Source organism: Ictidomys tridecemlineatus, chromosome 1, assembly GCF_052094955.1.
Source record: "Ictidomys tridecemlineatus isolate mIctTri1 chromosome 1, mIctTri1.hap1, whole genome shotgun sequence".
Lineage (NCBI taxonomy): Eukaryota > Metazoa > Chordata > Mammalia > Rodentia > Sciuridae > Ictidomys > Ictidomys tridecemlineatus.
Genome location: NC_135477.1, coordinates 53,749,958 through 53,775,532, shown reverse-complemented (window position 1 = coordinate 53,775,532; position 25,575 = coordinate 53,749,958). Strand labels below are relative to the sequence as shown.

The 25,575-nt window shown below is 34.8% G+C and overlaps 1 protein-coding gene across 1 annotated transcript in view; it reads right to left on the bottom strand.

The window, feature by feature from the left end:
• The window catches only part of Ctnna3 (catenin alpha 3), a 1,639,810-nt gene that overhangs the window by 1,566,690 nt on the left and 47,545 nt on the right, over window positions 1-25,575 (bottom strand). The window contains exon 3 of the mRNA XM_078041358.1: window positions 8,609-8,801. Within this exon, the coding sequence (XP_077897484.1) occupies window positions 8,609-8,801 (193 nt within the window). The remainder of the gene's footprint in view (window positions 1-8,608; window positions 8,802-25,575) is intronic.

Here is a 25,575-nt window from a genome sequence, read left to right as displayed (position 1 = left end):
ATACATTATCTTTACTTAACAAGGAATCTAAAAATGTGTTATTTTAAGGTAAAGAAATTAATTTTTGCGTGAGAAAACTATTTTATACTGATATTAATTTCAAGAATCTATCATTAAAAATTAAAAACAAATCTCTTTACTTGTTTATGGCCTGCCTTCCCACTAAAATATCCATCAGTCCAATGACAGCTTGCCTTGTCTGTCTAGTGCACTTCTGTGAGCCCAGGACATTGAACAGAGCCTGGCTCCCAACAAGGTTTCAATAGATATTTCACTTAGAGAAAAACTCAAGTCTCTGGGAAAAGACAGACTAGGCATAGGACATTTATTCCTATCAATTATATACATATTCATCCTATATGAGGGAGATTCTTCTTCTGTTCCCCCCCCTTAAAAAAGGAAAATTGAAGAACTTTAGAACCATACTATTTTTATTGTTCTTTCATGTGTGTTTCTTCAGCCCTTTGGACATACCATAATGCCATTTATCAGACATTATTATAGCTATTTACAATCTATTTCTCCCTGTAGACTCTGAGTATATATAGGGAGAAATAGACTGTATTTATTTTCATATTATCGGGGCCCAAAGCAGTACCAAATGTTTAACCAAAATAAGTAAAGAGTAGACAATCAACAAAAGTTTGCAAATGAACAGGAGAAAGGCATTAAATGTCTAAGTATATATTCTTTTGTAATCCTTTTCTCTCCCTCCTAATGACACTCAGTGACATAATGACTAATTAGTTCCTTTCTACAATCTTTTTCTCTCATACTAAACCTATATGTTATTTGAGATTAGAACAAACACTAAACCAGGCTTATTTAATATTGCACTAATTTTGTCCTATTCTTTTTGTTTTCATCAAGAAATTAATAAAAATACAAGAGAATGCCTTTTTCAGTTGTAATTCAAATCTACAATTCTATCTACTAACTCACATTTAAAGTATATTTCCATCAGTTTTCTCTACAATTTTAAATTTGACTGACAAGACTTTAAGATTAGTGCTACACCCATATCATTATATTTTTCACAAGAGCAAAACTAAAATGTCTTTGTTTACTATTTGTTTCTAGAATTTATTTTGAAACATCTTATGTAATAAACATCTTGAAATGGAATTATCTCAGCAAACACAAATATGTATCATATATATTTTTATACATTGGAAAAACTATCCTGTTTAGAATTTGAGAACTGAGAATAGCATCTATTCCTAAATGATTATGATAATAATGTATGTCTATTCTTTGTTATACTTCTCTATTCTTTGCAATTTTGTGTATGAATAGCAAGTGCTACATATTGTTTTACATCACTTTTGCAAAATTTTTTTGTCACATAAACCAAATATAATACCATGGGCTTTACCATCCTATAGGACCCCAAAGAAACAGGCCATGTGTGCTTGCATATTTCAAAATGTTTCCTCGTTTTTAAAACTACCATTTGAATGTTTTGTTTTAGAGATAACAACTCAACAAATACAAACCTCAAAGAGTCAATTGCATTTCTACACACCAACACTAGAAATGTAATTGATATGAGTCCAGAATTATGTCCATACATACATGGAACTCTAGAATTTGACAAAAGTGGCATACCAAAATTGTTTTTCAAAGTAGTGATACCAATATACATTCTTAAGAGCAATGCATAAAAGATCTTGTTGCTCAAAAAATCTAACATATAATATTGTCATACTTGTTAATTTTTGCCAATTAAATTGCATAAATTGTACCTCATTTACATACCTATATCAAATAGGTCAAATATCTCTTTATATTTTTATTAGTAGTTTTGTTTATTAATCTATAAAATTATTTTCATATCCATTTTCCTTTGAATAATTTTGCTTTTCTGAGGGGTATGTGAAAGTTCTCTATATGTTGTTGTTATTAATCCCAATATCTACACTGTCTTTATTTTACAAATTTTTATGTAAAAAAAGTTTTTAAACTTGATATTTTTGATATAATAAAATCTATCAGTCTTTTTATAGTATTTTTTCATGTTTAATAAATCTCATTCTGCCCTGAAAGCCTAAAAAGTATTCACTCATATTTTTTACTAAGTTTTTATACTTTGTTTTTGACATTAAATCCTAAATCTACCTACAGTTGACTATTTGTGTATAACTGTGAAAATCCAAATGATTGAGACACTGAACAACAGAAAAGCAAAAGAATGTAGCAGCTCTGAGAATGAGAAGTTCAGCAAATAATTTTAAACATTTCTTCAGGAAATTGGGGAAATTAAATTAGAGTTCTGGGTCTGCCTAGAGAAAACATACAATAAATATGATTTTAACTGGAACTTCTTAATTACTACTCCTAGGAGTAGAGGCTAGCCAGAAATAGACCTACCTTTCAAAATGCATTCTGATTTTTCACAATAATACCCAGCATCCAATTAAAAATTATTCAACATACCAAGAGATTAGATTATATACCTGAAGGTTCAATATAAAAAACAGACATTAGAAACAACATTGAACATATCAAAATGGAAATTAACTGCAATTGAGGTGTTCAAGAAAAATGATGGAAATTTTTGCAAAGAATTAAAATTTGTAAAAAAAAAAAAAAAGAAGGAGGAGGAGGAGGAAGAGGAAGAGGAAGGCTGGGGTTGTGGCTCAGTGGTAAAGTGCTTACCTAGCACACGTGAGGCACTAGGTTTGATACCCAGCACCACATAAAAAATACTAAACAAAGTATTGAGGTCCATCTACAACTAAAAAAAAAAGTTAAAAAAAAGAAGGTGGAGGAGGAAGAAGGAAGGAAAAGAAAGAAATCTATGAAATGGAAATTCTTGAATGAAAATATGATTATTAAAAATATTATAAATTAAGAAAAATTCCAGATTAAACTATCAGAGAAAACCAAATGTAAAATACAGAAACAAGAATAAAAGACATGAGTGACATGATGAATAAAACTTAAATGTTATAATCATGATCTAAAAAGAAGATTAAGAAAAGAGCAGAGATATTTAAGCAGAAAATGGCCAATAATTCTCCAGAATAGATGATAGACATTAAACCCCTAGCCAAATAAACATCCCACCAAAAAAGAACCTCAAACCAAAACTGATCATAATATTAATAAAACAAAAGATAAAGAGAAAATATCTTAAAATAAGGCAGAGAGAAAAGGTAGAATAACTTTAAAGAAGTAGCAATAAGACTGACAGCTTACTTCTGAAACAATGCAATCCAGAAGGTAAAGTAAGAAAATCTTGAACTTGCTGAAAGGAACTAATTTCCAGATTTGAATTACATACTCAGAAGAAAAACAAGATACAAATGAAAATGACAGTGTCTAGGACTGGTAATGATAGAATAAAATATATCTGACTATTCATCTCACAAATAACAGACAAAATATATAAAACAATCAGTTGAAGACACCTGATGACCAAAAGCAAGCAGAAACTAGATAGTATTAGACTTTTGAAAGAAGAAAAATATATTGATAGAGAGTTACATATATTTGGCATTTCCACTGAGGACATTGTGACAGCATAAGACAGAACTCAGGTAGAAAGCCACAATCTTATTGATTTTAGATGTCACAGGACAGAGTTTGGGAAGGACAGAGCAATTGGATAATGAGGATAAAATTCTCACAAATGAGGAAACCACAGATAGAGGTGCCCTACACATGAAGATTACTATATTTCATAACTAACTTCTGCAAGCACTTATGCAATGCCAAACCACCTAGTAGAAAGCAATATTTATAAGTGCAAAAAGAAAAAAGCTAGCAGTGCTTTAATTGCTTCCCAATTCAGAAACAGAGGTTGATTTTGAATTCTATATGTTAGAATGGCTTGGTAAACAAGTCATCCTTTGAAACTCCAAAAAGCCCACAATATAGAAGTAAAGAAGGTTGTCACCAGTGCTAAGGATTGTGTTAGACTAAAGACAAAACCAAAATTGACTCAACTTTTTTAAAAGGCTGCACAAATTCTGGTGACTGGCACTAACTTAACAACCTGCTGAAGCAAAACTCTCCAGAGAAAGAAAATAGAATCCAGAATCTCTACAATCTACTTTTCATACTGTTAAATGTATAATCAAACATTACTAGTCATACCAAGAAATGAAGAAATGTGACCCACAGTCAAGGAAAAAAAAATCACTCAATAGAAATAAAATCCAGGTGACTCTGATAAGTGTAAATAAGGAGTTATCAAATGAGGAGTTTAAAGCAAATATTATACTTTAAGTTTACAACTAAAGGAATAAAACAACAACCCCCCCCAAAAAAAAAAACAGAATCTTCTAGTAGGGCCATGTAAATTACACTATGTTTTTATTAGAAGGAGAAAATTTCTATATTGGTTTCAAAAATCCTTCTTGAAAATGTCAATAAATAAATAAATAAAACTATCCTCTACTTCCAATATCTTTTTACTTTTCTATTTTTTTATATTTTTTATTAGTTGTTCACAACATTACAAAGCTCTTGACATATCATTAAATGCTTTAAACTTATTTGTTGCTCTCATTAAGTCCTTCACATTATGCCACTGGGAAAAAAAAAAGCCTTTTGAAAACAGAGAACAGGAGAATATTTAAAACATGTTTCTAGGATCATACAGAGTTAATTGGATTAGAATCCATTCTCCTAAAACTTCAGCTCCACCACTGAGCTGAAATTCCTTCTAAGTTTTTGGGAACAATGTTCTCACTGTCACTATCTCTGCTTTCCATAGAATAAGCACTGGCCATTCCTCAAATTCCAGAACCATATTCTATTTCACTGCTTTCCTCCCACACTGAAGTGGCAGCAGTTCAATTTGGAAGTTTGTCAAAAGAATTAGAGTATAAAGCACTTGGTGATCTTTAACAAAATGTATCTGTTATATATGCAGCATATGACATGTATATGTATTTCATGTATTATAACTGAACATGAAGAAGAATTTACTACATATTCCTAGAATCCAGACTTCACTGAAGATTTATTTTTAAAACAATTTACTTTTATGGGCTAAAAAGGTTGACCTATTTTAAAAATGAAAGCAAATACCATCATGACAATTATTGTTCCCTTCTAAAAATGACTAATGTCTTACATGTTTATTATCAGACAGTACATGGAAACTATGTTGTCAAATATATCACATTTTCAGAGAAAAACAGTGTCAGAATAGGGCTCATATTCCTTACCAAAGATCCAACAAATAAACCATAATTAAAAGAGGTAATTTGTCATAAAAACATTATAAAATTTTATAATATAAAATGATAAAATGATGCTTTGATTTTTAAAATTTATTTAACAAACATTAACTAAATATTGGTTACGTGTCAGGTGTTGTAAATTAAATGAGACCTGGTACCTACTACCCTCAAGGAACTAAGAACCTGGATATACTAAACAAGCAAATTAATTTTTGCTCTACAGGGTGTTTAGTCCTGTGCAAAAAATGCTCAGAGTCTGTGAGGGCACCAAAAAGGATCATTTAAATCAACATGTATGGGTCAGAAAGCACTTCTCAGAAAAGATGACATGGGCTGAGCTTTGCTAGATGAGTAACAATTGACTGAATGAGAAGAGTAACCCAAGTGAAAGGAATATATGGTAACAGGTGCATAAAGCAACACGGACCATTCAAGATACTGCAAGTTCTTATTTAAAGGAAAGTTTAATATGGGTCTGTACCAGGAAATAGAATGAAAGAGAATGGTGGAAGCAAAATCATTAAATGCTTTGGGAGTGAGGTTTTACTGTTAAAACTATCCAGAAAGATTGCCCCCCCAATTCTCTAATAGCTACTAAAAATAATTTGAAACAAGAACAAAAAATAAACATATTTTCATATTTAATTCATTTTGGAGCAAGACTAATGCAGTAATGCTGAATTCAGAAAGCAAAGGTAGAAATGGAGAAGGAGAAACAAGGAGACACACAGGCAGTAAAAATTTGTTAAACTGAGAAAATAATTGGAAGGGAGAATAGAACAAGAAAAATCTAAACTAGGTGACTAAGATTATGATAGAAAACACAAGAAAAAATGGGTCTGAGACAGTAGGAAGCAAGGAAGAATGACAAATTTCTTTCAAATTATTTCACATATTATATTTTTATAAGTTGTCTGAAAATTTCTTATAAATTATAAATCATGCGTAAAGTATATAACAAGGTTAACCTTTTATGAAAAAACTGTATGAAGGCTTTTAAAGAAATAAAAAAATAGAACTATCATAGGATCCATGTTCATTGTAGTAATATTTATAATAACCAAGATAAGGAAGCAAACCATATAAAGTTTCTGTCAACAGGTGAATGGATAAAGAAACTACAGTTGCTTTACAGATACATGCACTAAGTAAATAACAAATGATTACATATATTTTATATGTGTGTGTGTGTGTGTGTGCATGCACACTGTACCTACCCTTTATGCTAGGAAAACTGGATATCTATATGTAGAAGAATAAAAGTAGATCCCTCTCATCCTGCATAAAAGTCACAATACTCAATGCGGAACCTAAGAATTGAACCAGAAAATTTGCAACTGCTAGAAGAAAACATACAGTCAACACTCCAACTTATTGCCATAGGCATTGACCTCCTTAATAATGTTCCTAAAGCTCAAGAAATAAAACCAGGAATTAATAAGTAGGATGGCATCAAATTTAAAAACTTCCACATAGTAAAGATACAGTTAAGAGTGTGAAGAGACTGCCTACAGAATGGAAAAAAAAAATCTTTCCCAGCTACTCTTTCAACAGAGAATTAATATCCAGAATATATTTTAAAAAACTAAAAACTTACCAGAAAAAAATGAATAACCCAATCAATAAATGAACAAAATAGACATTTCTCAAAAGAAGAAATGCAAATATCCAACAAATATGTGGAAAAAATGTTCAATATCCTTAGCATTCAGGAAAATAAAAATAAAAATTACACTGAGGAGGAAAAAAAAACTATGCTGAGGAACTGAGAGTGGTAGCACATGCCTATAATCCCAGATATTCTGAAGCCTGAGGAAGGAAGATCACAAGTTTGAGGCCAACCTCTGTAACTTAGCAAGACCCTGTCTCAAAATAAAGGGGTGTAGATCAGTAATAGCGCACGCACCCTTGGGCTCAATCCCCAGTAACACACACAAAAAACTATAATGACATGTGAGATTTCATCTTACTCCAGTTAGAATGGCAATCACCAAGAACATAAATAAATGCTGGTGAAGATACAGAGGGCAGCAACAGTCTCATTGTTGGTGGGACTGTAAGTTAGTACAACTACATGGATGTAAGCAGGGAGATTCCTCAAAAGACTAGGTATGGAGCCACAATATGACCCACCTATTCTACCCCTTGGTATTTATCCAAAAGACCTAAAATCAGCATACTATGGTGATACATACGTACCAATGTTTATATTAGAGCAATTCACAATACTCAATTTAGAATCAGCCTAAGGGTCCATCAACTGATGAAGAAAATGTGGTATACGTACACAATGGAGCTTTACTCAACCATACAGAAGAACGAAGCTATGTTATTCACTGGTAAGTAGATGGAACTAGAGAATATCATGCTAAGTGAAGTCAGACTCAGAAAGTCAAGGGTCAGATGTTTTCTCTCATATGTGAAAGCTAGAGAGGGAGGCATCTCACAAAAATAGAAGGGAGACTAATAGAATAGAAGAAGGGGATTGAGAGGGGGAGAAGAGGAGGGCAGAGAGAGGTACTGGGGAATAAAATTGACCAGAACATGCTATGTCAATGTCTCCATGTACTACAGTGAACCCTACTTTTATGGATAGTTATAATCCACTACTTAGAAGGAGGAGGAGGAGAGGAGGAAGTAATAGAGAAGGGAATGAGGAAGAAGAGAAGAAGGAAGAATAGAAGGGAGACCAGCAGAATAGGGCATGGGGATAGGAGACAGGAAAAGGAGAAGCAAGCAAAAGGTACTACAAAATGAAATTGATCAAATTATGTTATATGCATGTATGAATATGTCACAGTGAATTCTACTGTTATGTATAATTATAATGCACCAATAATAACCATTTTAAAATCTGGCAGTAGAGGATTACAATCATTAGAAAAATTATTATATAATCTATCACAAAATATGAAAAGTTTGAATACATGCCTTTATTAACTAATATTAATTAAGTTGGAACATGGGTTATGCCTAGTTTAGTCAAAGTATTTTTTTAAAATTTAGTAAACCTAACCCTCCAGAGAACTGAAAAATCTAAAAATGTCATTCTGAAACATTCATATCTGAAGCTTCTATCTCCTGTTTATAAAAGGCTTTATAATTTATTTATTTATGGGCAAATATGTCTTCAGCTTCATTACTCTTCTCTTCATTTATTATGGATAAGTTATTGTATGGTTGTGGGGGAAAGTTGTCTGCAGGGACTGAAAATTAAGGAGAAGAACCAGGACTGGGACACTAAGTCTTGGAGCTGTCTAATGAGCCCCTCTGCCTCTCACAGCTAGTTCTTCACAGCTCTGTGAGAGAATAATAAACTCAAGCCAACAAAAACAAAACACTCACAAATCTAAGTCAGTAAATAAAACCCTAAGGATATGCAGTTTGCTCCTGACCAGGACTAGAACACTTACTTTCTTTGCGAATTTCCTGGAGTGCAGCAGTAAGCTCTTCCTTTAAAACAGTGGCTTCCTGGGCAATCTTCTCTCCTTTGTCTAATAAATTCCAAGTTGCTTCCTCTACAGAAGCTAGGAGGACTCTGGCTCTTTTTGAACGTCCTTTTTTCCTGTTGGAAGGATTCTGGGGACAATTTACAAGTGTGGTAACCTGAAATTGGAAAAATACAAGTAACTCGTGAGACAATCTGTGAAAACAGCCTTAAGATATTATAACCTAAAATAAAAGTATTTCATAGTACAGTGATTCATTCCTAGTACTCTGGGTATATTCCCAGACATCAAGTCATGGCACCTAAGGAGCATAATCACCTAAAGATACAATGGAAGAGAGAGCCATAGATATTGAATCTCTTCAATTTTACTATTAAAAGAATTCTTGAGATGACTGTGTGTATGTATGTGTGTGATTTTAATTAAAAACTGCATCTAACCTCAGAAAACAGAATGAATCCACCATTTGACCCAGCTACCCCACTCCTCCATCTATACCCAAAGGACTTAAAATCAGCATACTACAGTGACACAGCCACACCAATGTTTAGAGCAGCTCAATTCACAATAGCTCAACTATGGAACAAACCTAGATGCCCTTCAACAGATAAATGGATGAAGAAAATATGGTGTATATATACACAATGGAATATTACTCAGTCTTAAAGAAGAATGAAATTATGGCATTTGCAAGTAAATAGATGGAACTAGATAATATCATGCTAAGTGAAATAAGCCAATCCCAAGAAAACAAAGGCTGAATGTTTTCTCTGATAAGTGGATGCTGATCCATACTGGGGTGGGGAGATGTGGAAGAATGAAGGAACTTTGGTTTGTATAGAGGGGAGTGAGGGGAAAGGTAGGGCTGTGGGGATGGGAAGGATAGTAGAAAGAGACAGACATTATTACACTATATACATGTATGATTAAATTAGGGGAGTGACTCTGAACCATGTAAAGCCTGAGGAATAAGAAGCTGTGCTCCATTTATGTACTGTATGTCAAAATTCATTCTACTATAAAATAATTAATTAATTTAAAAAGCTGCAACTGGAAAAAACAAAGTCTAGATAAAGCAGTCAAAATAGGAAAAGCAAAAAATTGTCTCAAAATTATCTAATTATAAATATATATATACATATATCTTTGTAGCCAGCAACCTATATTGAGGGAATCAAAAATAATTAGGTAGGTATTAGACTGTTTAGGTTGAGAATAGAAATTATTGATATTGAATGAGAAAAACAGTCTGAAATATACAAAGCAGTGGTTACTTCAGAGTATAAAGCCCAAATCTCCATATGATCTTTCTTGCCCTTTGCAACCTCCCTAATCTCTCCCCTATACTCTCCCCTACCTTACTGGGCCTCTCCTACAGGTCCTACTCAAAGTCCCCTATCAGGATGGCTTTCCTGAAAACCCCATTATCACCTTCTCACACTTTATCCCCTTACTCAATTTTGTTTCTCAAAATGTTAGTTGGCTAGGTAGATAATGAGCATGGGAGTCAAGGAAAAGAAATTTAGGCTCTTCCCTGGGTGACAACCAAATGGCCATTCTTATAGTCACAGTTCCCTGTCAATCTGGAGAAAATGGATTCGCTATACGCTGGAAAATTTTCCAATATGACTAAATTTGCGCAGGTGCACTAAGCCATGGCAGGAAATCACTGTAACTGCCCCAAACACATAATTCATGAGAAGGGAGGTTCCCAGGGCAAATATAAAAACACACAATGTATCCTCTATTGAAGGCACTCCATTCCATGTCAGAGGTATACTTCTATTTCACTAATAAACCCTTCATGTTTTTCTAATTGTGTCTCTGAACTGAAATCTTTGTTTCAAGAATACAATAATTTTGTTACTCCATCCAGTAACAAAAACACTAAGCCTGACATTTTTGTTTATATGTTTATTATATAAACAAAATGTACTAAGAATGTAAATACAACAAATGTAATACTAAAAAATGTAAAATCCATGAAAGCACAAAACATATTTTGTTCTCCAGCACTCAGAAAATGTATAAAGTAGGTGTTCAATAAATACAATACAATGGCTTAATGTACTGAGTAGTTAAAGGGAGGGACTTTTTAACGTCTATATTTTGAAATGCCTGAATGTGTTAATAATAAACTCGTATTGCTTATGTAAGTTTATTTAAAATAAAAACAAATTCCTAACCACAAAAAATAAGTTTGTGAAGTGACTGATGTGTTAATTGCCTTGATTTAATCATTGCATAATGTATACATGTATCAAAACATTAAAGTGTATACCATAAATGTAAATAATTTTTATTTGTTAATTAAATCCTAATGAAGGTTTGAGAGAGAAGGATATGAATCTTAACAAAAATAAGAATAAACTCATGATAAGAGCATTATTTGGAAATGAAAACTAAGCATTTGTATTTGAAAACAAAAACCTTGCATCAAATTACTTTATGTAAAATATCTATTCTTTCTATTTCTTAATTAAAATTTAGATCCTGATAGCAAGTTTTGGGTAAAAGTTTTATAAGCAAAGCTTAAAAATCTCCATCACAAATGAAAGGGTAAGAAACTTGTATACAGTATCTAAATTAGAAGCCCTGAAACTCCTACTGAAATCAAGGTTCCAATAAGAAGTTAGTGAGATAATGGTTGTTAATTAGCTTGATTGAATCTTTGTACATTGTGTGCATAGATCAAAAAAACATTATTGTACCCCTTAAGTATACACAATTATTTGTCAATTAAAAATAAATTTAAAAAGAGGTTGGGAGGAAGTGATGGAGGGAGGGATGAAGATTCCTACATCTCATCAAATAGCTGAAGCTATGATAATCATGCACCACATCTTTAACAACAAACTATATAAAACCCTTCATGTTCTGAAGCCCCTAAAAATTTTGCTTGTTATTTTTATGGAGCATTAGATGTATGTTTATTTAGCTATTTGGACCTATTGTTCAGCTAGGAATTAAGAACTTTTAAGCTATGGGGGAAATATATACATAAACATTTTTGTCTCATCTCCTATTCACCTGCCCTTGTCCAAAGACCCTCTGTTGGCTTCAATGTCCATTATTCCAGTGTTCATGACTCATAGTGAAATATCTGTGGCAAGTCTTTGTTTCCTTACTCATTCAATAAAAACAATCACATTATCTTATAAGACTATGTGAAAGTTAAATAAGGTAATGTCTTTAAAATGCATGACATGACACAAATATTGGTTGGTATTTAGTGTGTATTTCCTAGTCTGTTCCCCACGTGGATACATAGGTTATGATAATCTTTGTAAAAGGTATTCTCTGGACCTAATCTTATCTTGCTTCTGGAGCCCCCTAAACAGAAAAAATTATGAGGGCAGATAACAAAGCACATTCTATATACTTTACAAGCAGCTAAATAGAGTCATGGGTCTTCATTATGCCTTATATAAGGATGAAAATAAGCCTGATTTATTACATGGGCTTTCCCAAAGTCCAAACGGCAATTATCCCACTAATGTCACTCTAATTTACATAGCAAGAGTTAGAAGATATTTAACTCTTAGAAGTTAGAAGATATTTGTCTAGATTAAGACAAACTATAACACCTAGTTTAAAACTTTTGTTTAAAATGAAAAATAAGTATCATTGTCTGAAATGTTCCTCCTGAATGTATTTTAAGTGCCACAATTCATGATGCTTCCCACTGCACATTCCTCCTCTATTGTTTGGATCCTCCATGCACCAAATGTTTTCCACTGAATAGCCTGGGCTTTGAAATTAAAATGAGCATTCCAGAAATGCTTTGTTCCTTATAATAAATGCTAGAGAAGTAAGAAATGTAAAAAAAATATATATATATATAAGAACATTCCGTTTCCATTTAAAAACAAATGCAATTGTAACTGTTAATTATTCACTTGTTTGAAACTTTATCTTCTTTAAAATACTCCAATATATTCATTTAATATTGACTAAAGTTAAGTGACATTCTCAAAGAGTCATTTTATTTCAGAAAGTAAATATGACTTAGCAATTATGTGGGAAAAAAGAAACGTGCACCTTTTTTTCACCCCAACTCACCTAAGGAGTATAACCTACTCCCAACAGTGACTGTGACTCACTATAGCAGATGATTCTCACCAAGGAGGTGGGGGTGCGTATGTTATTTGAAAAGGTCTCCCATCTCTGAAGGAATACCAGCAACCAGTAAAATTAGCTTTCAAGTTATTCTGTAAAATAATTCCTGTTTCCTTATTTTCTTTTTTAGTACAAAGTCAGTTCTATTTTTATAAAGAACTTAAGACTTTTAGTTGGAACTTGCAGCAGAGATGATTCTAATATAGAATCCAAGCTTATGGTTAACTAACTTTACATTTTATATCTGATACATACCCTTTCCATTTCCTCCCCCCTCCCCTTTTTTTTTTTTTTTTTTGAACTAAAGTTCATTCTCATATGGGGGAAATCTCCAGGCTTGAAGATTTGGAGGAGTTAGGCTTGCTCACTTTTCTTTAGTCTGTAAATCTGTGCTGGGCTACAAAGACAAAACTTCATCAAAGATACAGGAAGGAATTCTCATTGAAATGGTCCTAAATTCAAGGTTTTAAGTAATAACAAAAAAGGATAAACTCCTACATTATTAATTCTGCAAGTTTAAAATTCCATAAAACCAGATATAAAATGGCAAATGATATTTATATGTTAAAATGTGTGGAGTACAAAGAAAGCTTTTTGTAATCTTTCCTAATTCCAGTGGGTTACTCTAGATGCTCCAAAGATACAGACAATTAAATTGATATGCTTAGTGAACCAAGCCTTCAACTGACATTATATAGAGCCACGGTAGCACACAACAGGAACTTGCAGGATATGACATGAGATTGTTATTTACTTTCATTTGTTGCATCAATGCAAGAATTGCTTTAGCATCTCAGCACTAGCTTTGTAGAAAGCTTTTAATGCCAACTTGTTAGTGCATTTATATTCTATAACTATGTTTTTACCCAACCTAACTTTTTTCTTTTAATTCTACTATAATTGTGACATTTAAAGTCCATATTAACAGCTATCTTTTTTGTTTAAGAGCTAAAACACTTTGAATTTTAACCTTCTTCCAATAGCTCAGGGAGGCTTCAGGGCTGCTTTTGTTCCCTTGAGTTAATTTTAATTTATGGAATAAAATATAAAACATTTAAGCATGTTAATTATCTAAAACTTCAACAGGGCTCTGAAAGAAATTAGAAGAGTAAAAAATAAAATTGTAGATAATTAAAACCTGTGATCTGTCAAAGTAAAAAGTATATCATCCCATCCTGGGGAGAAGATAGGGATATCCATTCCTTAAGCCATTGATAATTGTACCTGTTCCTTACTTCCTATCCCAAGTAATCTTTACTAACAAAAGTACTGAGGAAAATCAAAGGATTGTGAGCCCAGCTATCCCCCAAAACTAACCACAATCTTCCTTTGGTTCATCTCAAGCCAATAACCATTTATTAAGTGCATACTGTGTTCAAAATAATACCCAAAGCAGTTAGGAAATAAATACAAGTAAGCTCCAGGATGATAATATGAAAAATACACAACTAGCTTCAATATAAAAGACAGAATAATAACTACTTACAAAGAAATTAATACAAAGAAAGTGCTTGTGATTGCAAACACATATTCACAAGGATTAAGTAGACCTTCTAAAAAGAGCCCCCTAAAGACAAATGGTTTTCTAATAGGAGAGAAAGAAAGGAGGGTGAGCCAGGTGGAGGAAACCATGTACAAAGGAGCAGAGATGGAGATTTTTATCTAAAAAATTGCAGATAGTCAAGACTGACAGACTATAGGGTAAAAACAGGAGGAAAGCAGGTGAGAAACAGGCTAGGAAGTAAGTTTCAGCTTAAGTAAGAAAAGTTTTTAAAGCCAAGGAAATAGTTAATGTTTAATTCAATAGACACATTGAACATAACATGCCCAAAGTTATGGGCAAGTTATGTTCAACAACCCAATTGTTCTCCATCTATATTTCTTACCTCAGGGGCTGGCATCTCTAGTCTGAGGCAGAAACTCAGAGGTCATCTGGGCTACTCCCTCTCTTATGCTCCTCTCCAAGTCCTTGTCATCCACGACATAGAAAATGGGATCTCAATCTCAGCCCCTATCCAGCAGTCTATTGTAATAAAAATTGTGTCCAACAATTCTGTTCCCCATTGAATCTTCTATGAAGAGTTTTGGAAGAGGTCTCATTGTTTCCACAACAGGTCTACTCTCCACTAGCGACATCTCTGATAAATACAAATCTGACATACCTGCATCAGATTAAAAACCTCCAGTAGCCAGCTACCTGCTACCTACAAGTAAAATCCAAACTCCTTAGCCTGGCTTATGAGAGAATTTATAATCTTGCTTCTGACTCAGTTATCATTCACATCTTCCATTCATGTAGTTTGACCATAAATTACTTATTAGGCTCAGAACAGAAAAGGTTTGCAAGTTGGACATAAATGGTGCCTCCTCTCACAGCCACCTGGCATCGTTCATTATGGCATTATTTGTATTAACATAATGCTTCCCAGATGTACCATGAACTCAATAAGGGTAGGGGCCACACTTAACTCATTCTGAAAACCCAGAGCTAGCATACTGGAAATAATAAATACATACACAGTAGTTGACTTATTGGGCAAAAAATTAACAAAACCATAGATTTTAAAAGCCTTAAACCAAAGCCATAATGTTGAGTGGTTGATATAAGGTTACCAACAGAGCTGGTCATTAAACCAAAATTAAAGTTTAATTTTAGTGATTGCACATGGTAGTTGTCATCAAAATGAATACCTTAAAGTAGGTTTGGGGTTTGTTGTTGTGATTGTTGATTGTTTATCATTTCCCCTGTTGAGTATCATAGAAAAGCAAATTTTTGCAAATTATGAATAAATAAATTATCATACATAGCTTATCTGGGATCTGATAAGTTTAAAATGATCCAGAATCAAGTATTTAGAGTTACTTGGTTCATTTTCAAACTATGGATAAAAAGAGCTGCTCTTTTTACTATTATCTTATTACTGATTTTCATTTTTTTCAATCCTTTTATTAGTTTACCGTGGCTACATTTCAAAATACTGCAGACTGGAAGGTTAAACAACAAATATTTATTTTCCCACAACTCTAGAGGCCAGAAATCCAAGATCAAGATGTCAGCCTGGCCTGGTTTCTCCTGAGGCTTCTCTTAGGCTTGCAGATGGCCACTTTCTATGTTCTCACACATGTGCACATATTGCTGATGTCTCTCCCTGTATATCATAACCTCCTCTTTTTATAAGAACACCAGTCAAATTGGATTAAGGCCCACCCTGATGACTCATTTTAATTTTGTTAGCTCTAAATAGAGTCACATTCTGAAGTACTGGGAATAGGACCTCCACATGTGAATTTTTAGGCAAGAAGACAATTCAGCCCATAACAATGGCATAAAAAGTATAAAACAATCATCACTTTTTTAATATATAATTTAGGGTTTTGTTTGTTTGTTAGGTTAACTACTGTGGCTAACATGACCTATTACTTTGAGCGATTAAGGAATAATAACATATAGAGTCCTCTCCAATAGTACCAGCCCTCTGTGTCATGCAGATGGTTCAACAAAGCAAAGAGATCTACAGGCCAAACCCATAAACAATTCTCAATAAATGTTCTAAGCTAGGAAGTATACTTATTCCTGTATAAAACATAGAGTTAACACAACCAGGAAATGACCAAATATTGAGACTAATATCAAATATTAGTTTCTTCAAGTTTTTACTTAATAACCTAACATTCACAAACAAAAGCAGTTTTGAATTCCACCATTCATTTATTCAACAAATATTGTTAGTGCATCTATACTATGCAGTATAATATGGCAGTGGGCCTCATTGTACTTTGCAGAGACAGAGAATAAACAAATCATTAGTAAGTGTATAAGACAACAGGTATTGGTAAATGCTTTGAAGACAGGAAAGAAAGGTGAAGGACTAGAGAGTGAAGGGGAAGAGCTAATTAAGATTGGGTATCAGGGAATATCTAACAAGGTAAAAAAAAAGACCCAAGGAAATAGTGGAGGAAGACATTTGAATATCTGGGGCAAAACATCCAAAACAGGAGAAATTTCAAGTTCAAAGGCTCAAAACAGGAGCTTGATTGGTGATTCCAGAAACAGAAGGAAAGCCAATGGTCCTGAGCCTAAGAGAAGAAAGGCTGTTATGGAGACATCAAATCATGCAGGCCTTACAAATCATTGCTAACACTCTCCAGTCTAAGAATTGGAGCTACTGAAGGGTTTAGAATAGCAAAGTAACATAGTCTGACCCAAAATTTTAAAGAATCATTCTAGATGCTCTGTGGAAAATAGACTAGGGAGAGAGGTCTAAGAAATGGAAGAAGAGAAAGCAGTTAAAAGACCCATTGTAATAGTCCAAGTGGAGACCACACTGGCTTATTCTATACAGCAATGATGGAATTGCCAAAAATCATCAAAATTTGAGTATTCTCAGGCTGGGATTGTGGCTCAGTGGTAGAGAGATCGCCTTGCACTTGCGAGACCTGGGTTAGGTCCTAGCACCACATAAAAATAAATAAGTGAAATAAAGGTATTTTGTCCAACTACAACTAAAAAAATAAATATTTTAAATAATAAAAATTTAAAAATGAGTATTCTAAAGCAAGTCAACAGGGTTTGCTGAGAGATTAGATATGGATTATGAAAAAAATATATGACATTAGAATGACTATATGGCATATCACCTGAGCAGCAGGGTAAATGGAGGTAATATTTACTTAGATAAGTAAATTAAGGACAGTGAGGATAAAAGGAAATCAAGAGTAGTACTAGGCATGTTTGGTTTGCCTATTAGAGACACTATACTATATAGTTTTAGAGTTGAGAGAGGTAAGGGCTAAAGATATATTTCTTATTGCTTACATTTTCATTTTAATTATTCATGTATCAGGAGTTTTCCTAATCTTACAAAAATCTTAAAGAGTACTATTTTTAAAAATAAGAAATTGTATGAAATATCTAAAAACTAAGTATAGCTAGAGAAGTTACCAAACTGAGCTTTGAGACACCCCAACATTTAGAGACAATATTTCTCCAAAAACTCAATTCTTAACCTTTAATCCTAGAATATTTGGCTTTTGTCATTTCAAATGTAACTATTATTTAGAAAAGATTCCTGTTTTATACAGAATATACAATTCAAAAACAAATTTGGTTTTTAAAACTATAATGTTAACCATATAGTCTATCTTAATAGATTTTCCAAAAATGAGGAGGAAAAACTATCAAATTAAGCAAAGTAAGGAGAAATTATTTGCATGCTGGTATTTATATCTAAATCAAGCACTAACCATTCTGGTAAATCAACAATCAATAGTTTATAGACTAAAATTAGTACTATATACAATGCAAAAGCCTGCATTTGCTTCTATTTTTTGACTGATGTACTTATTAAATAGTCACTAGAAAATTGAGGAGAAAATGACTCAATATAATAGCTTCTTGGGTAATCTGACTCTTTGTCTTGTCTTGCTATCTTCGATCTCAGTCTTAATTGTTTGCTTTAATTTACTAAATGTATTTTCTGTACTAAGATACCTTTTTTACTTTTTATTTATTAATCTATATTGCATTTCAAATTGTAGTGTAAAAATAATAGAACTCAAGAAGGACAATACAAAATAAAGGACAGTTTTCATTAAAAAAAAAGTTTATAGAAGAATACTGATTCAAAGAAATACCAAATAGAGGTAATTTCAGGCTGACATTCGCCTGCGTCTCACAGACAAATTACTCAGGCTCAGTGCTAAAGAACCTGCGGAAACTGCTTCTTGGAGCCTGCTCCTATCAGAACATACACCGAGCCCGGAGCGGCCGAATTCTGGTTCCCAGAACTGCTCTGGCCCAGGGCTAAAGAACCGGCGGAAACTGCTTCTCGGTCCGGGTCCTGCTGAATACTGTGGAGGCCAGAGGGGCAGAGCAGAGCCACCGCCCGCACCCGGAACAGGCCCAGAGACCCACCGGCGTGGTATCACTTCACCCCAACTGCAGTAGGGGCCGAGCAGAGCCGCTCTCCGAGCCCGCAAGGTAGGCAGACCTGCGACCGACCGGCAGAACAGGCCCAGTGGTCCGCGGGCGTGGTACACACGTCACGCCAATTGGAGGAGGGGCAGAGCAGAGCCACCACCCGCGCCCGCAAGGTAGGCAGACCTGCGACCAACTGGCGGATCAGGCCCAGCGGCCTGCCAGCGTGGTACACACGTCACCCCAATTGGAGTAGGGGCACAGCAGAGCCTTCACCCGCGCCTGGAACAGGCCTAGGGGCCCAACGGAGTGGTAGTCACGTCACCCCAATTAGAGTAGGGGCACAGCAGAGCCGCCACCCACTCCCGCAAGGTAGGCAGGCCTATGACCAACCAGTGGAACAGGCCCCAGGGGCCTGCCGGAATGGTAGACACGTCACCCCAATTGGAGCAGGGGCAGAGCAGAGCCGCCGCCCACGCCCGGAACAGGCCCAGCGGCCCGCCAACGTGGTAGTCACGTCACCCCAATTGGAGTAGGAGCAGAGCAGAGCCGCCGCCCACGCCCGGAACAGGCCAAGCGACCCGCCAGCATGGTAGACATGTCACCCCAATTGGAGTAAGGGCAGAGCAGAGCCTCCGCCCGCGCCTGCAAGGTAGGCAGACCTGCGACCAACCGGCAGGACAGACCCAGCGGCCCGCCCGCGTGGTAGACAGATCACCCCAATTGGAGGAGGAGCACAGCTGCCGCCCGCCCCTGCAAGGGAAACTTTTCAACTGTACAAGAGCAATATAAATATAGGGGGAAATTTTCAAAAACACAATAGTTTCACCAAGCAGAAAGAAACGCGAACAGTATGAAAAGACAAGGAAAGAAAGGACCACAAGCAATGCAGGTCAAGTCAACTTTAGAAGAGGTAATAGCTGCAGCAGATGGAATGTCAGATAAAGAATTCAGGATTTACATGCTTCAGATGATCTGGAGTCTCAAGGAAGACATTAGACAGCAAAATCAGACAATGAAAGATCACTTCAACAATGAATTACATAAACAAATCCAAGAAGCAAAAGATCAACTATACAGGGAGATAGAGGTTATGAAAAACAAACAAACAGAAATCCTAGAAATGCAGGAAGCAATAAACCAACATTAAAAATCAAATGAGAATACTACCAGCAGAGTAGAACACTTAGAAGATAGAACATCAGACAATGAAGACAAAGTATTTCAACTTGAAAAGAACATAGATAGCTCAGCAAGACTGTTAAGAAACCATGAGCAGAACATCCAAGAAATATGGGATAACATAAAGAGACCAAACTTAAGAGTCATTGGGATACAGGAAGGCATAGAGGTCCAAACCAAAGGAATGAGCAATCTATTCAATTAAATAATACGAGAAAACTTCCCAGACTTGAAGAATGAGACAGAATCCCAAATCCTAGAAGCCGACAGGACACTGAATGTGCAAAATCATAAGAGATCCACACGTAGACACATTATAATGAATATGTCCAACATACAGAATAAGGAGAGAATTTTAAAAGCTACAAGAGAAAGGAAGCAGATTACATTTAGGGGTAAACCAATCAGGATAACAGCTGATCTTTCAACACAGACTCTGAAAGCTAGAAGATTCTGGAATAACATATTTCAAACACTGAAAGAAAATGGGTTCCAACCAAGAATCGTGTATCCAGCAAAATTAAGCTCCAGGATGGAAGATGAAATTAAAACCTTCCACAATAAACAAAAGTTAAAAGAATTTGCAGCTAGAAAACCATCTCTTCAAAACATCCTTGGCAAAACATTACAGGAAGAGGAAATGGAAAATAATGAAAACCAACAGTGGGAGGTAGGACAGTAAAGGGGGGAAAATAATCAAAGAGTAAAACAAACCATGTTTAGTAACATAAATAAACAAATATGGCTGGAAGAACAAACCATATCTCAATAATAACCCTAAATGTTAATGGCTTAAACTCACCAATTAAGAGACACAGGCTAGTAGAATGGATCACAAAACAAGACCCAACAATATGCTGCCTACAGGAGACACATTTGATAGGAAAAGATATACATAGACTGAAGGTGAAAGGTTGGGAAAAATCATATCACTCATATGGACTTCGGAAACAAGCAGGAGTGTCCATACTCATATCAAATAAAATAGATTTCAAGCCAAAGTTAATCAAAAGGGATCAAGAGGGACACTACATACTGCTCAAGGGAACCATACACCAACAAGACATAACAATCATAAATATATATGCCCCAAACAATGGTGCAGCTATGTTCATCAAACAAACTCTTCTCAAGTTCAAGAATCTAATAGACCACCATACAATAATCATGGGAGACATCAACACACCTCTCTCACCACTGGACAGATCGTCCAAACAAAAGTTGAATAAGGAAACTATAGAACTCAATAACACAATTAATAACCAGACTTAATTGACATATATAGAATATACCACCCAACATCAAGCAGTTACACTTTTTTCTCAGCAGCACATGGATCCTTCTCAAAAATAGATCATATATTATGTCACAGGGCAACTCTTAGACAATATAAAGGATTAGAGATAATACCATGCATCTTATCTGATTATAATGGAATGAAACTGAAAATCAACAATAAAAGAAGGAAGGAAAAATCATGCATCACTTGGAGAATGAACAATAGATTACTGAATGATCAATGGGTTATAGAAGACATCAAGGAGGAAATTTAAAAAATTCTTAGAGATAAATGAAAACACAGACACAACATATCGGAATCTATGGGACACATTGAAAGCAGTTCTAAGAGGAAAATTCATTGCTTGGAGTTCATTCCTTAAAAAAAGAAAAAAACCAACAAATAAATTATCTCATACTTCATCTCAAAATCCTAGAAAAAGAAGAACAAAACAACAGCAAAAGAAGTAGAAGGCAAGAAATAATTAAAATCAGAGCTGAAATTAATGAAATCGAAACAAAAGAAACAATTGAAAAAATTGACAAAACTAAAAGTTGGTTCTTTGAAAAAATAAATAAAATCGACAGACCCTTAGCCATGCTAACGAAGAGAAGAAGACAGAGAACTCAAGTTACTAGCATATGGGATGAAAAAGGCAACATCACAACAGACACTTCAGAAATACAGAAGATAATCAGAAATTATTCTGAATCATTATACTCCAATAAAATAGAAGATAGTGAAGGCATCGATAAATTTCTTAAGTCATATGATCTGCCCAGATTGAGTCAGGAGGATATAGACAACCTAAACAGACCAATATCAATTGAGGAAATAAAAGAAACCATCAAAAGACTACCAACTAAGAAAAGCCCAGGACCGGATGGGTATACAGCAGTTTTACAAAACCTTTAAAGAGGAACTAATACCAATACTTTTCAAGCTATTTCAGGAAATAGAAAAAGAGGGAGAACTTCCAAATTCATTCTACAAGGCCAACATTACCCTGATTCCAAAACCAGACAAAGACACTTCAAAGAAAGAAAACTACAGACCAATATCTCTAATGAACCTAGATGCAAAAATCCTCAATAAAATTCTGGCTAATCGGATTCAAAAACATATCAAAAAAATTGTGCACCATGATCAAGTAGGATTCATTCCTGGGATGCAAGGCTGGTTCAGTATATGGAAATCAATAAATGTTATTCACCACATCAATAGACTTAAAAGTAAGAACCATATGATCATCTCGATAGATGCAGAAAAAGCATTTAACAAAGTACAGCATCCCTTTATGTTCAAAACTCTAGAAAAACTAGGGATAACAGGAACATACCTCAACATTGTAAAATCTGGAACAAGACAGGGACGCCCTCTCTCACCACTTCTGTTCAACATAGTTCTCGAAACACTGGCCAGAGCAATTAGACAGACAAAGGAAATTAAAGGCATAAAAATAGGAAAAGAAGAACTTAAATTATCACTATTTGCAGATGACATGATTCTATACCTAGCAGACCCAAAAGGGTCTACAAAGAAACTATTAGAGCTAATAAATGAAATCAGCAAAGTGGCAGGATATAAAATCAACACGCATAAATCAAAGGCATTCCTGTATATCAATGACAAATCCTCTGAAATGGAAATGAGGACAACCACTCCATTCACAATATCCTCAAAAAAAAATAAAATACTTGGGAATCAACCTAACAAAAGAGGTGAAAGACTTATACAATGAAAACTACAGAACCCTAAAGAGAGAAATAGAAGAAGATCTTAGAAGATGGAAAAATATACCCTGTTCATGGATAGGCAGAACTAACATCATCAAAATGGCAATATTACCAAAAGTTCTCTATAGGTTTAATGCAATGCCAATCAAAATCCCAACGGTATTTCTTGTAGAAATAGATAAAGCAATCATGAAATTCATATGGAAAAATAAAAGACCCAGAATAGCAAAAACAATGCTAAGCAGGAAGTGTGAATCAGGCGGTATAGCGATACCAGACTTCAAACTATATTACAGAGCAATAGTGACAAAAACAGCATGGTACTGGTACCAAAACAGGCGGTGGACCAATGGTACAGAATAGAGGACACAGAAACCAATCCACAAAACTACAACTATCTTATATTTGATAAAGGGGCTAAAAGCATGCAATGGAGGAAGGATAGCATCTTCAACAAATGGTGCTGGGAAAACTGGAAATCCATATGCATCAAAATGAAACTGAATCCCTTTCTCTCGCCATGCACAAAAATTAACTGAAAATGGATCAAGGAGCTTTATATCAAATCAGATACACGGCGTCTGATAGAAGAAAAAGTTGGCTACAATCTACATACTGTGGGGTCGGGCTCCAAATTCCTCAATAGGACACACATAGCACAAGAGTTAATAACTAGAATCAACAAATGGGACTTACTCAAACTAAAAAGTTTTTTCTCAGCAAAAGAAAAAATAAGAGAGGTAAATAGGGAACCTATATCCTGGGAACAAATCTTTACTCCTCACACTTCAGATAGAGCCCTAATATCCAGAGTAAATAAAGAACTCAAAAAATTAGACAATAAGATAACAAATAACCCAATCAACAAATGGGCCAAGGACCTGAACAGACACTTCTCAGAGGAGGACATACAATCAATCAACAAGTACATGAAAAAATGCTCACCATCGCTAGCAGTCAGAGAAATGCAAATCAAAACCACCCTAAGATACCATCTCACTCCAGTAAGATTGGCAGCCATTATGAAGTCAAACAACAACAAGTGCTGGCAAGTATGTGGGGAAAAGGGTACACTTGTACATTGTTGGTGGGGCTGCAAATTGGTGCAGCCAATTTGGAAAGCAGTAGGGAGATTTCTTGTAAAGCTGGGAATGGAACCACCATTTGACACAGCTATTCCCCTTCCTGATCTACTCCCTAAAGACCTAAAAAGAGCATGCTACAGGGACACTGCTACATCGATGTTCATAGCAGCACAATTCACAATAGCAAGACTGTGGAACCAACCTAGATGCCCTTCAATAGACGAATGGATAAAAAAAAATGTGGCATTTATACACAATGGAGTATTACTCTGCATTAAAAAATGACAAAATCATAGAATTTGGAGGGAAATGGATGGCATTAGAGCAGATTATGCTAAGTGAAGCCAGCCAATCCCTAAAAAACAAATGCCAAATGTCTTCTTTGATATAAGGAGAGTAACTAAGAACAGAGTAGGGACGAAGAGCATGAGAAGAAGATTAACATTAAACAGGGATGAGAGGTGGGAGGGATAGGGAGAAAGAAGGGAAATTGCATGGAAATAGAAGGAGACCCTCAGGGTTATACAAAATTACATACAAGAGGAAGTGAGGGGAAAGGGAAAAATAATACAAGGAGGAGAAATGAATTACAGTAGAGGGGGTAAAGAGAGAAGAGCGGAGGGGAGGGGAGGGGAGGGGGGATAGTAGAGGATAGGAAAGGCAGTAGAATACAACAGACACTATAGAATGGCAATATGTAAAAATGTGGATGTGTTAACCGATGTGATTCTGCAATCTGTATATGGGGTAAAAATGGGAGTTCATAACCCACTTGAATCAAAGTGTGAAATATGATATATCAAGAACTATGTAATGTTTTGAACAACCAACAATAAAAAAATCACATTTAATGTGTTTTTTGCCTTAAATTCTATTTTGACTGACATTAATATTGTGTAGTCACTGTTTTGTTGAATCTTTCTGATATAGTTCACATACGTGTAAGACCCCATCACCTGACTGCACCATTAAACTTCAGTTTTATTACAAAATAAAAAAAAAGAAGTACCAAATAAGGAGAAAACAATGGACAATCTTTTTTCCGTCAATAATCACTGAGTTCTTGAAGGAAACAAATTAAGAAGTGGGAAATCCAATCAAATAAATGATGACACTAATAAAGAATGTGTTGACAGATGTAGTTTGGGTATGTTTTATGATCCTTTGGTTTATCTAGACAGAATCCTGATTTCAGCAGCAACTGATGATAAAATATGAGTTTGGCCCCCTAATTCTGTGTTTCATCTTTGTGTATTAGTCATTGATAACCCTGTCAATCATGAAATTGAATAATAATGCCAATATACTTTACCAACACAAACTTGTGGAGCTCTTTCTACATTTCAATTCCATTATCTGTTGCCAGATTCTTTTTTTAATCTACCTTAAACTATGAGATTTATTCTTTTTTGTTCTCTTCTAACATGAAACTCCATTTTATTGAAGATGTCCAAAAAACATAAAACATGCATGTATATAATCACTTTTAACTCAAATATGAATAAGAGATATAATAGGGCTGGGGTTGTGGCTCAGCAGTAGAGTGCTCACCTCGCCCATTCGAGGCCCTGGGTTCGATCCTCAGCACCACATAAAAATAAATAAACAAAATA